The sequence below is a fragment of the Bufo bufo genome, chromosome 10 (assembly GCF_905171765.1).
Source record: "Bufo bufo chromosome 10, aBufBuf1.1, whole genome shotgun sequence".
Taxonomy (NCBI): domain Eukaryota; kingdom Metazoa; phylum Chordata; class Amphibia; order Anura; family Bufonidae; genus Bufo; species Bufo bufo.
In genome coordinates this window covers 83,151,190-83,165,234 of record NC_053398.1, presented here as the reverse complement: position 1 = coordinate 83,165,234, position 14,045 = coordinate 83,151,190, and the positions used below count along the sequence as shown (strand labels likewise).

Below are 14,045 nucleotides of genomic sequence, written 5' to 3'. Positions count from 1 at the left end.
TGAGGCTCAGACAGTTTCCCTGATATGCATGGGGGTGATGTGACAGACTGATGGGCTTGGTTTTCATGCGCCATCTATGCGCTTTCTGCAGAAGACTGGGTGGGAGATAATGTGAACGTGCTGGATGCACTGTCGGCCACCCAATTGACTAATACCTGCTCAGGCCTTACCATCCTTAGAACGGCATTGGGCCCCACCAAATATGGCTGTAAATTCTGGCGGCTACTGGGACCCGAGGTAGTTGGTACACTAGGACGTGTGGCTGTGGCAGAACGGTCACGTCCTCTCCCAGCACCAGAGGGTCCACTAACACCACCACGACTATGTCCACGTCCGCGTCCCTTACTAGATGTTTTCCTCATTGTTACCGTTCACCACAATAAGAAAAATATTATTCGGGCCAATGTATTGAATTAAAATTCAGGCCTTTTTTTTCCAGACACCTAACACTATCTGGCTATCTATTTAGGTACCGTATTACACTAATACAGGCACACCAGTAATGACAGATTTAGCTGAATATAAATGTGAGGCCTATTTTTTAGGCGCTGTGTGACAGGTATACGTTTAATCACAGAATTAGACTTGGATCTGCACTGTAGCGTGTGTGTTAAGTTTTTCAGAATGACCCTATTAGCACCTTGAATCTAATATACCCTTTTAGGGATAGATTTAAAGTAGGTCTGATACAGCAGAAACCACTAATTTTGAGAATTGCAAATTTGGGAATTGTTTTTCAACCCAGAACAAAAACTGTGCTTTGACGGTCACTAAAAATAACTTGACCAGCTAAAACAGTACAGATTTGGATGAATATAAATGTCAGGCCTATTTTTTAGGCGCTGAGTGACAGGCTCAACTTGCCCCTGATGTAGTATATGGCCAAAAAATAACCACACTATTGATGGTTAAATGCACTTGGGTGACACAGGCTCAGCCTGCACCTGATGTAGTATATGGCCAAAAAATAACCACACTATTGATGGTTAAAAATGATGAAAGCTTGACCCTGATGTAGGATATAGCAAAAAATAACCACACTATTGATGGTTAAATGCACTTGGTGGTAGCTTGTGCTGGCGCACCACAAGCCACAAAATGGCCGCCGATCACCCCAGAAAAAAGTGACATAAAAACGCTCTGGGCAGCCTAAAAACACTGAGCAATTGAATAGAAGTAGTTCAATGATCCACAGCTGTAGATCGATCACTGAATGAAGTCTTTTGGAGGAGTTAATCACTGCCTAATCTCGCCCTAACGTCGCAGCTGCAACCTCTCCCTACGCTTGTATCAGCAGAGTGACGTGCAGCGCTACGTGACCCAAGCTTATATAGAGGCTGGGTCACATGCTGCACTGGCCAATCACAGCCATGCCAATAGTAGGCATGGCTGTGATGGCCTCTTGGGGCAAGTAGTATGACGCTTGTTGATTGGCTGCTTTGCAGCCTTTCAAAAAGCGCCAAGAAAGCGCCGAACACCGAACCCGGACTTTTACGAAAATATACAGTTCGGGTTCGCTCATCCGTAATCATATGTAAGATTGGGCAATAGTGAATTCTTTTTAAAAGAGTTTATTTCCCTTTCAGACTAACTATGTAGTGTATGCTATTATATGCACATGTGGCTTATACTATATAGAGAAAACAATCAAGGCGATGCAGGTTCGCTATGGCAAACATGCACGCTCACTTAGGACTAAGGCCTCATGCACACGACCGTTGTGTGCATCCGTGGCCGTTGTGCCGTTTTCCGTTTTTTACAGCGGACCCATTGATTTTCAATGGGTCCGTGGAAATATCGGAAAATGCACCGTTTTGCAGCCGAGACCGTGATCCGTGTATCCTGTCCGTCAAAAAAATAGGACCTGTCCTATTTTTTTGACGGACAATGGTTCACGGACCCATTCAAGTCAATGGGTCCGTGAAAGAACACGGATGCACACAAGATTGGCATCCGTGTCCGTGATCCGTGGCCGTAGGTTACTTTAATACAGACGGATCCGAAGATCCGTCTGCATAAAAGCTTTTTCAGAGCTGAGTTTTCACTTCGTGAAAACTCAGATCCGACAGTATATTCTAACACAGAGGCGTTCCCATGGTGATGGGGACGCTTCAGGTTAGAATATACTAAAAGAACTGTGTACATGACTGCCCCCTGCTGCCTGGCAGGTGCTGCCAGGCAGCAGGGGGCAGCCCCCCCCCTGTAATTAACTCATTAGTGGCCAGTGGGCCCCCCTCCCTCCCCTGTAGTTAACTCTTTGTTGTCCAGTGCGGCCGGCCCCCCTCCCTCCCCTGTAGTTAACTCGTTGGTGGCCAGTGGGCCCCCCCCTCCCTCCCCTGTAGTTAACTCGTTGGTGACCAGTGGGCTCTCTCCCCTCCCTCCCCCTCCTAATTAAAATCTCCCCCCCTATCATTGGTGGCAGCGGAGAGTACCGATCGGAGTCCCAGTTTAATCGCTGGGGCTCCGATAGGTAACCATGGCAACCAGGACGCTATTGCAGTCCCGGTTGCCATGGTTACTTAGCAATTTGTAGAAGCATTATACTTACCTGCGAGCTGCGATGTCTGCGTCCGGCCGGGAGCTCCTCCTACTGGTAAGTGACAGGTCTGTGCGGCGCATTGCTTAATGATCTGTCACTTACCACGGCCAGGCGGACACCAAAACAACTTTTTTTTCATGTCCGTGGATCCTCCAAAAAACAAGGAAGACCCACGGACGAAAAAACGGTCACGGATCACGGAAAAACGGAACCCGTTTGTGCGGACCGCAAAAAAATACGGTCGTGTGCATGAGGCCTAAGGTGGGAGCACTGAGATTGATCGACCACATGTGCAAGCAACATGGAGACGATATTGGCCAAATGCGGTTCTCTGGTTTATTCAGTTTACAACAGGTAACAAAAGGAGGAGATAGAGAAAAAATGTTATTGCAAAAGGAGGCAGAAATTATCATAAAAACCGCGGTTAAACGACAGGAATGACCTTAGTGTGTTTTTTATAAGGGGAGCGCAATACTGTAAGGTTAGGGTCCATTCACACATCCCCAATTTCGTTCCACATTTTGCGGAACGGAATTGCGGACCCATTTATTTCTATGGGGCAGCACGATGTGCTGCCCGGACACGGAATTGCGGACCTGCACTTCCGGGTCCGCAATTCCGTTCCCGAAAAAAATAGAACATGTCCTATTCTTGTCCGCAATTGCGGACAAGTACAGGTATATTCTATTAGTGCCGGCAATGTGCGGTCCGCAAAATGCGGAACGCACATTGCCGCTGTCCATGTTTTGCGGATCCGTGGATCCGCAAAACACGTTGCGGACGTGTGAATGGACCCTTAGGGTGAAATTTCCGGCCTCTCAGGTACACATTTTTATCCTTGTTTTTAGTGCTATGATTTGTATCATGTGCTGTGTAATGTGATTCATTAGGTGCCTTTAAGGGGTATGCCACAGTTTATGTGGGAAGGCCAGATGAACTGCAGGTATGCACGAAATGGCCTTGCCTAGATGTTCATGACCATGTTTATGTAACCTGCAGAAAGCAATAAAGCAAGAAGATTTTTACTCCCAGGTGAGTGTCGGGTTATGCTCTACTACACACACTATCTTTGTCATCCTAACACCATGTCACCTTTATCAGACTCTCATATGTCATAATGGGCTACTTGGCTCCCAGCCTAGTTCCCTGCTTTGTATTTGCCCGGGCGCTAGTGTCTCTACTACTGCCCCTACCACCACCACCATGGAAAAAGTGCCACTACTACCACCCCACCAACATATCTATGCATGAGGTCCCATTTGAACTTCTTACTAATAGTAGTCTAAACACTGAAGGCTCATGCACACGACAGTATTTTGCGTTCAGTATACTGGCCGTTTTTTTAGTTCAGTATGCAGTACATATACTGAACCATTCATTTCAATGGTTCAGCAAAAAAAACTGAAGTGTCTCCGTGTGGATTCCGTTTCAGTATTTCCGTACTGTGAAAAGATAGAACATGTCCTATTCTTGTCCGCAAATCACGGTGCTTGGCTCCATTCAAGTCAATGGGTCCGCCAAATAAACAGAACACATACGGAAATGCATCCGGATGTCTTCCGTATTCATTCCGTTTTTGCGGAACCATCTATTCAAAATGTTATGCCCAGCCCAATTTTTTCTATGTAATTACTGTATACTGTATATGGCATACGGAAAAACGGAAAGGAAACGGAAACACAGCGTAAACAAAAAACGGAACATTGGATCCGTAAAAAACGGACCGCAAAACACTGGAAAAGCCATACTGTCGTGTGCATGAGCCCTTACTGTTCTCACACAACTCATCAACAGGTAGACTTTCTTGAGTGTCCTTTTTTAACACATGGGGTTTTGTTGCATATTCTTTGGCAGAAACGTGTTTCGCGGTCCGTTTTTCACGGATCCGTTGTTCCTTTTCTTTGTTTCCGTTCTGTTTTTTCCGTATGGCATATACAGTATACAGTAATTACATTTACCCAGTGTGCAGTTAGAGAGATATAACGTCCCTGCCCGTGCTTACTGGTCCACGTATCGGTGGTTATGTGGACCTTGATACAGATGGCATTGCTTAGTGCACACCTAAATTTGTCTGCCACTTGGTTGTGCAGGGCGGGGATGGCTCGCCTGGAAAAGTAGTGACAGCTGGGCACCACATACTGTGGGACAGCCACCGCCATAAGTTTTTTAAAAGTCTCCGTCTCCACCAGACAGAACGACAGCATTTCAAAGGCCAAAGATTTAGAAATGCTGGCTTTCAGGGCCAGGGATCGCGGGTGGGTAGGGGGGTACTTCCTCTTTCTCTCCAGTGTTTGGGAGATGGACAGCTGAACGCTTCCATGGGACATTGTGGAGATGTTTGGTGACTGTGATGGATGCGGTGGCGTTGCTGCCACATCCTCTGTCTGCTGGTGGCAGGTGCCACTGTCACTTCAGAGGGGGAGGAAGAGGCCGAGACTGCAGCAGAAGAGGGACCAGGAGGAGCCTGAGATCTTTTGTGGTTTTTGAGGTGTTTACTCCACTGCAGCTCGTGCTTTGCATTTAGATGCCTGGTCATGCAGGTGGTGCTCAGGTTTAGAACATTTATGCCTCACTTCAGGCTCTGATTGCACAGTGTGTAAACCACTCGCGTATTGTAGTCAGCACATTGTCTGAAGAACTGCCACGTCAGGGAACTCCTTGGAGCTGGCTTTGGTGTGCTCAGTCACTGGGTGTGGTGGGCAGTAGCAGGCGTACTGGCTAGGGAACGGCCACTCTGCTTTTGCACACTGCTCCCTCTTTTGCTGTGTGTCTGGTGCTGTGTGACCACCACCTCTTCCTCCGAACTGCACACGTCACTCGCATGACCTTGATTCCATGTGGGGTCTAGGACCTCATCATACTCCACATCATCTTCCACCCACTCTTCACTCCTGCCCTCCTTGCTGGTCTGCACACTGTAGAAAGCCACAGAAGTTGGCACTAGAGATGGCTTTGCGGTTTGTCCGGCGGTCGTTTTGCCGCAAACTTTGCTCGTTCGCTGTTAGAACATATTGGGATGTCCGCCCGGCGCCATAATCTTTGCATTGTGCAGAACTTTGACCCATGACACATCCATCATGTGGGACAGGACAGCCAATTGAGACATTTCAGCACATGGACACCCCCCTACCATATAAATAAACCCGATCTGGCCGCCATTTTACATTCTGTTTTTTGCCAGTGTAGGGTGCGGTTGCTGTGTGGAGGAGCGACAGACTGTTAGAGAGTATAGAGACACCAAACGCTAGCTAATAGGGCCACAAAAGTCCTTTTAAGGACTGGTATAGGTGTGCTATCGAAAGGTGTGACATACTGAGGGGTGTAATATACTTATAATATACTTACTAACAAAGAAAGTATATTATAGTGCATTTGTATTGTGCAGCAGTTGTGTGCGGTTCTGCTGTGATACTGTAGCTATACAGAGGGACAAACGCTATTGGATCAACTAATTGCAACTGGTGTGCTATACCAGTTGCCCCCCAAAAAATCTGATGGAGTCAGGGGTGCGATATACCTATAATATAATTTCTATATAGTGCATTTGTATTTTGCAGCATTTGTATGTGGTTCTGCTTAGATACCGTAGCTATACAGAGAGGCAAACATTATTGGAACAACTAATTGCAACTGGTGTGATATACTAGTTGCCCCCAAAAAAGTATGATTGAGGCAGGGGTGTGATATACCTATAATTACATTTCTATATAGTGCATTTGTATAGTGCAGAATTTGTTTGCGGTTCTGCTGAGATACCGCAGCTATACAGAAGGACAAACGCCATTGGAACAACTAATAACAACTGGTGTGATATAACAGTTGCCCCCCCAAAAAAATCTGATTCAGGGGTTCTATATACCTGCTTCCACAAATACTGCTCTTCTCTAGTGACTTTGGCACAGGGTAATTTTGAAAATGAAGGGCAGAGGAATTCCGCAGGGGTGGTAGGGTTCGGGCAGATTCACCAGGCCGGAACCTAAGTGGGAAGTTGAAGAAGGTGTGTTCGATTACGTCAAAGGAAACACCAGAGTTAGTTGAGTGGCTCACTCAGCCTTGCGCTTCTGCACCCTCCTCATCCTCTGTATCAGCACCCTCCTCACTCTCTGCTGTGTGCACCCCCAAAGACAACACCACCTCCACCATAGTCCCTACCCTCGAGTCAGAGGAATTATTTTCCCATCAATTTCCAGACCTTACCGATGAGCAGCCATTCTTGGTATCGGATGAGGAAGAGGAGGTAGCAACGGCCGCCACCCAGCGGTCTGACGACAGTACCCAGATCAGCCCGAGGAGGGTGGTCCCCGCTGTTGCTGCCTACTCTGAGATCTCTTTTTTTTTTTATAATCTTTATTGGTATTTATTTAATACAGATATATCTAATATTGTCTTTTTCGCATTTTCTTCTTCATTCCAGTGTAGACAATCAATATACATGTGCAATTACGTACCTACATACCCCATTGTACCTTCCCTGTTGCTTGGTCCTCTTCTGGAGAAGGTGGAGGAGGAAGAGAGGAAAAAAAAAGAATTTCGTCCCTGCCTCTCCCGCTCCTCCCCCACCCGCACCCAACACGCATCCGATCCCCCCGCCCCCAGAGTCCACATCAAGCTGCTATTTCAGCCATTTCTGCCACTTTTTAGCAAATATATATATATTTTTTCTTGATATCAAATGATATTCTTCTCTGACCAGCGAGAGTCTAATCAAATTCTGCCATTCATTAACTGTTGGTATTGTTCTCACCCCCCAATGTGCTACAATACATTTCCTCGCAAAAAATAGAAGTTTAGATATTACTTCTCGATCTTGAACAATATCTGTTTTATCCATCACTCCCAAAACACAAACCTCAAGGCGGGTCGGAACTTTAACCAAATGATATCTCTCTATTTTTTCGTTCACCATCCTCCAAAAATTGCTGAATTTTTATACATGTCCAAAGTATATGAACATCATCTACTCCCTCTTCCCCACATTTTTTACAACTAAATTGTTTGGTTTTATAGCATTTCATTAATATCTTGGGGGAATAGTATAGACTATATAGTATGTTAAATTGTGTAATTATATAGGAGAAATTTTTTGAGATGCTGTTTTTAGACCGTATAGCCTCTTCCCAGAATTCTTCCCGTTGCAGATTTAGTACCTCTTGCCATCTGTAATTTAGAGTTGTAATAGCTCTTTTTTTTGTCTTCTGGTGAAGTAAACCTCCATATATCTTGGAAACCAATTTCTTCCCTGCAACTAGCTTATTTTTAATTTTTTACGGTGTTCATCTGAGGGGTTAGGTCATGTGATATTTTTATAGAGTCGGTCGATACGGACGCGGCGATACCTATTATTATGTATACTTTTTTTTATTTATTTATGTAAGTTTTAAACAATAATATCATTTTTGAAAAAAAAAATTATGTTTTAGTGTCTCCATATTTTGAGCCATAGTTTTTTTTATTTTTTGGGCGATTGTCTCAGGTAGGGGCTCATTTTTTGCGGGATGAGGTGACGGTTAGATTGGTACTATTTTGGTGGGCAATTGCCTTTTTGATCGCTTGCTGTTGTACTTTTTGTGATGTAAGGTGACAAAAAAATTGTTTATTTAGCACAGTTTTATTTTTATTTTTTTACGGTATTCATCTGAGGGGTTAGGTCATGTGATATATTTATAGAGCCGGTCGATATGGACGCGGCAATACCTAATGTGTATACTTTTTTCCCCCCTATTCTTTTACTAATTTTTTTTAACTTTATTTGGGGAAAATGACGTTTTTGTTTATTTTTACTTGAAACTTTAAATTTTTGGGGAGGGGAATATTTTTTCAACTTTTTTTTTACTTTATTTTTTGTCCCACTTTGGGACTTCAACTTTTGGGGGTCTAATCCCTTTTACAATGCATTCCAATACTTCTGTACTTCTGTATTGGAATGCATTGGCTGTATGAGTAATACTGTGTGTATTACTCATACAGCTTCCGGCCTGTGAGATCCAGGGGGCTGGATCTCATAGGCTCGTCCCCGGAAGGCAGCACAGATGCCTAAGGAAGGCATCGCACTGCCTTTCATGCCATCGGGTCCCCCCTACAGCCGCATGGGGACCCAATAGCACCGCCGCCCACGGATAAGGTAAAAACCGACCCCCCCCCCCCCCCCCCCCCGGCGTTGTGACAGGATGCCCGCTGAATGATTTCAGTGGACATCCTGTTGCGATTAACCCGCGCAGCGGCGCAATCGCGATTTAAAGTTAGGACGTACAGGTACGCCCAAAGTCCCTAAGAGGTTAAATATAGATATTGACATGGACAATTAAAAATAACATCATCAAAAATTCTAAGGATAGGTAATCAGTATCTGATCAGTGGGGGTCTGACACCTAGGACCCCCGCCGATCAGCTGTATGAGAAGGCACAGGCGCTCTCAGTAGTGAGGGAAAAAGACCCTTTTAACATAAAATTTTTAACAATAGCTCATTTTCTGATGACACATTCCCTTTAAATAGCTTTTCTAGGAAAAAAGAGCAAATTGCAGTTTATAACAAAGACATGAGAATTATGCAAATGAGTATAGATTCTTTAAGTACTGCATATCTTGTTGGAAACTGTATTTATACTGTTAAATATTTTGTAGGACATTGACAACATATATCACAGTCAAGAATCCAGAGAATTCAGATTATTAGATTTCATACACTTGGATGCCAGGTATGAATTATAGATAAAATATTTACTAAAATGTACCATAAGTTATGTGATTGCTGTTTTTTTGTTTTTTGTTTTAATTTCAGACTGAATTTCTTCTTTACATGGAGTATGTCAGCAGTTTAGTGCTTAACCACCTCAGCCCCCAGTGCTTAAACACCCTGAAAGACCAGGCCACTTTTTACACTTCTGACCTACCCTACTTTCACCGTTTATTGCTCGGTCATGCAACTTACCACCCAAATGAATTTTACCTCCTTTTCTTCTCACTAATAGAGCTTTCATTTGGTGGTATTTCATTGCTGCTGACATTTTTACTTTTTTTGTTATTAATCGAAATTTAACGATTTTTTTGCAAAAAAATGACATTTTTCACTTTCAGTTGTAAAATTTTGCAAAAAAAAACGACATCCATATAGAAATTTTGCTCTAAATTTATAGTTCTACATGTCTTTGATAAAAAAAAAATGTTTGGGTAAAAAAAAAATGGTTTGGGTAAAAGTTATAGCGTTTACAAACTATGGTACAAAAATGTGAATTTCCGCTTTTTGAAGCAGCTCTGACTTTCTGAGCACCTGTCATGTTTCCTGAGGTTCTACAATGCCCAGACAGTACAAACACCCCACAAATGACCCCATTTCTGAAAGTACACACCCTAAGGTATTCGCTGATGGGCATAGTGAGTTCATAGAACTTTTTATTTTTTGTCACAAGTTAGCGGAAAATGATGATTTTTTTTTTTTTTTTTTTTTTCCTTACAAAGTCTCATATTCCACTAACTTGTGACAAAAAATAAAAAGTTCTATGAACTCACTATGCCCATCAGCGAATACCTTGGGGTCTCTTCTTTCCAAAATGGGGTCACTTGTGGGGTAGTTATACTGCCCTGGCATTCTAGGGGCCCAAATGTGTGGTAAGGAGTTTGAAATCAAATTCTGTAAAAAATGACCTGTGAAATCCGAAAGGTGCTCTTTGGAATATGGGCCCCTTTGCCCACCTAGGCTGCAAAAAAGTGTCACACATCTGGTATCTCCGTACTCAGGAGAAGGTGGGGAATGTGTTTTGGGGTGTCATTTTATATATACCCATGCTGGGTGAGAGAAATATCTTGGCAAAAGACAACTTTTCCCATTTTTTTATACAAAGTTGTCATTTGACCAAGATATTTATCTCACCCAGCATGGGTATATGTAAAAAGACACCCCAAAACACATTCCTCAACTTCTCCTGAGTACGGGGATACCAGATGTGTGACACTTTTTTGCAGCCTAGGTGGGCAAAGGGGCCCATATTCCAAAGAGCACCTTTCGGATTTCACTCCTCATTTTTTCCTGAATTTGATTTCAAACTCCTTACCACACATTTGGGCCCCTAGAATACCAGGGCAGTATAACTACCCCACAAGTGACCCCATTTTGGAAAGAAGACACCCCAAGGTATTCCGTGAGGGGCATGGCGAGTTCCTAGAATTTTTTATTTTTTGTCACAAGTTAGTGGAAAATGATGATTTTTTTTTCATACAAAGTCTCATATTCCACAAACTTGTGACAAAAAATAAAAACTTCCATGAACTCACTATGCCCATCAGCGAATACCTTGGGGTCTCTTCTTTCCAAAATGGGGTCACTTGTGGGGTAGTTATACTGCCCTGGCATTCTAGGGGCCCAAATGTGTGGTAAGTAGGTAAATGACCTGTGAAATCCGAAAGGTGCTCTTTGGAATGTGGGCCCCTTTGCCCACCTAGGCTGCAAAAAAGTGTCACACATCTGGTATCTCTGTATTCAGGAGAAGTTGAGGAATGTGTTTTGGGGTGTCTTTTTGCATATACCCATGCTGGGTGAGATAAATATCTTGGTCAAATGCCAACTTTGTATAAAAAAATGGGAAAAGTTGTCTTTTGCCAAGATATTTCTCTCACCCAGCATGGGTATATGTAAAATGACACCCCAAAACACATTCCCCAACTTCTCCCGATTACGGCGATACCAGATGTGTGACACTTTTTTGCAGCCGAGGTGGGCAAAGGGGCCCATATTCAAAAGAGCACCTTTCGGATTTCACAGGTCATTTTTTACAGAATTTGATTTCAAACTCCTTACCACACATTTGGGCCCCTAGAATGCCAGGGCAGTATAACTACCCCACAAGTGACCCCATTTTGGAAAGAAGAGACCCCAAGGTATTCGCTGATGGGCAAAGTGAGTTCATGGAAGTTTTTATTTTTTGTCACAAGTTAGTGGAATATGAGACTTTGTATGAAAAAAAAAAAAAAAAAAAAAAAAAAAGCATTTTCCACTAACTTGTGACAAAAAATAAAAAATTCTAGGAACTCGCCATGCCCCTCACGGAATACCTTGGGGTGTCTTCTTTCCAAAATGGGGTCACTTGTGGGGTAGTTATACTGCTCTGGCATTTTCCAGGGGCCCTAATGTGTGGTAAGTAGGTAAATGACCTGTGAAATCCTAAAGGTGCTCTTTGGAATATGGGCCCCTTTGCCCACCTAGGCTGCAAAAAAGTGTCACACATGTGGTATCGCCGTATTCAGGAGAAGTTGGGGAATGTGTTTTGGGGTGTCATTTTACATATACCCATGCTGGGTGAGAGAAATATCTTGGCAAAAGACAACTTTTCCCATTTTTTTATACAAAGTTGGCATTTGACCAAGATATTTCTCTCACCCAGCATGGGTATATGTAAAATGACACCCCAAAACACATTCCCCAACTTCTCCTGAGTACGGCGATACCAGATGTGTGACACTTTTTTGCAGCCTAGATGCGCAAAGGTGCCCAAATTCCTTTTAGGAGGGCATTTTTAGACATTTGGATACCAGACTTCTTCTCACGCTTTGGGGCCCCTAGAATGCCAGGGCAGTATAAATACCCCACATGTGACCCCATTTTGGAAAGAAGACACCCCAAGGTATTCAATGAGGGGCATGGCGAGTTCATAGAAATTTTTTTTTTTTGGCACAAGTTAGCGGAAATTGATATTTTTAATTTTTTTCTCACAAAGTCTCCCGTTCCGCTAACTTGGGACAAAAATTTCAATCTTTCATGGACTCAATATGCCCCTCACGGAATACCTGGGGGTGTCTTCTTTCCGAAATGGGGTCACATGTGGGGTATTTATACTGCCCTGGCATTCTAGGGGCCCTAAAGCGTGAGAAGAAGTCTGGAATATAAATGTCTAAAAAATTTTACGCATTTGGATTCCGTGAGGGGTATGGTGAGTTCATGTGAGATTTTATTTTTTGACACAAGTTAGTGGAATATGAGACTTTGTAAGAAAAAAAAAAAAAAAATTCCGCTAACTTGGGCCAAAAAAATATCTGAATGGAGCCTTACAGAGGGGTGATCAATGACAGGGGGGTGATCAATGACAGGGGGGTGATCAATGACAGGGGGGTGATCAATGACAGGGGGGTGATCAATGACAGGGGGGGTGATCAGGGAGTCTATATGGGGTGATAACCACAGTCATTGATCACGCCCGTGTAAGGCTTCATTCAGACGTCCGGATGCGTTTTGCGGATCCGATCCATCTATCAGTGCATCCGTAAAAATCATGCGGACATCTGAATGGAGCTTTACAGGGGGGTGATCAATGACAGGGGGGTGATCAATGACAGGGGGGTGATCAGGGAGTCTATATGGGGTGATCACCACAGTCATTGATCATGCCCCTGTAAGGCTTCATTCAGACGTCCGGATGCGTTTTGCGGATCCGATCCATCTATCAGTGCATCCGTAAAAATCATGCGGACATCTGAATGGAGCTTTACAGGGGGGTAATCAATGACAGGGGGGTGATCAATGACAGGGGGGTGATCAGGGAGTCTATATGGGGTGATCACCACAGTCATTGATCATGCCCCTGTAAGGCTTCATTCAGACGTCCGGATGCGTTTTGCGGATCGGATCCATCTATCAGTGCATCCGTAAAAATCATGCGGACATCTGAATGGAGCTTTACAGGGGGGTAATCAATGACAGGGGGGTGATCACCACAGTCATTGATCATGCCCCTGTAAGGCTTCATTCAGACGACCGGATGCGTTTTGCGGATCCGATCCATGTATCAGTGCATCCGTAAAAATCATGCGGACATCTGAATGGAGCTTTACAGGGGGGTGATCAGGGAGTCTATGTGGGGTGATCACCACAGTCATTGATCATGCCCCTGTAAGGCTTCATTCAGACGTCCGGATGCGTTTTGCGGATCCGATCCATCTATCAGTGCATCCGTAAAAATCATGCGGACATCTGAATGGAGCTTTACAGGGGGGTAATCAATGACAGGGGGGTAATCAATGACAGGGGGGTGATCAGGGAGTCTATATGGGGTGATCACCACAGTCATTGATCATGCCCCTGTAAGGCTTCATTCAGACGTCCGGATGCGTTTTGCGGATCCGATCCATCTATCAGTGCATCCGTAAAAATCATGCGGACATCTGAATGGAGCTTTACAGGGGGGTAATCAATGACAGGGGGGTGATCACCACAGTCATTGATCATGCCCCTGTAAGGCTTCATTCAGACGACCGGATGCGTTTTGCGGATCCGATCCATGTATCAGTGGATCCGTAAAAATCATGCGGACATCTGAATGGAGCTTTACAGGGGGGTAATCAATGACAGGGGGGTAATCAATGACAGGGGGGTGATCAGGGAGTCTATATGGGGTGATCACCACAGTCATTGATCACGCCCCTGTAAGGCTTCATTCAGACGTCCGGATGCGTTTTGCGGATCCGATCCATCTATCAGTGGATCCGTAAAAATCATGCGGACGTCTGAATGGAGCTTTA

At 44.2% G+C, this 14,045-nt stretch overlaps 1 protein-coding gene across 2 annotated transcripts in view; it reads left to right on the top strand.

Annotated features, from left to right (window-relative positions):
• Nucleotides 1-14,045, top strand: part of LOC120980842 (capping protein, Arp2/3 and myosin-I linker protein 3-like) — a 1,329,972-nt gene that overhangs the window by 423,450 nt on the left and 892,477 nt on the right. For both annotated transcript variants that reach the window (XM_040410169.1, XM_040410170.1), the window contains one exon: nucleotides 9,162-9,235. In XM_040410169.1, the coding sequence (XP_040266103.1) occupies nucleotides 9,162-9,235 (74 nt within the window). The remainder of the gene's footprint in view (nucleotides 1-9,161; nucleotides 9,236-14,045) is intronic.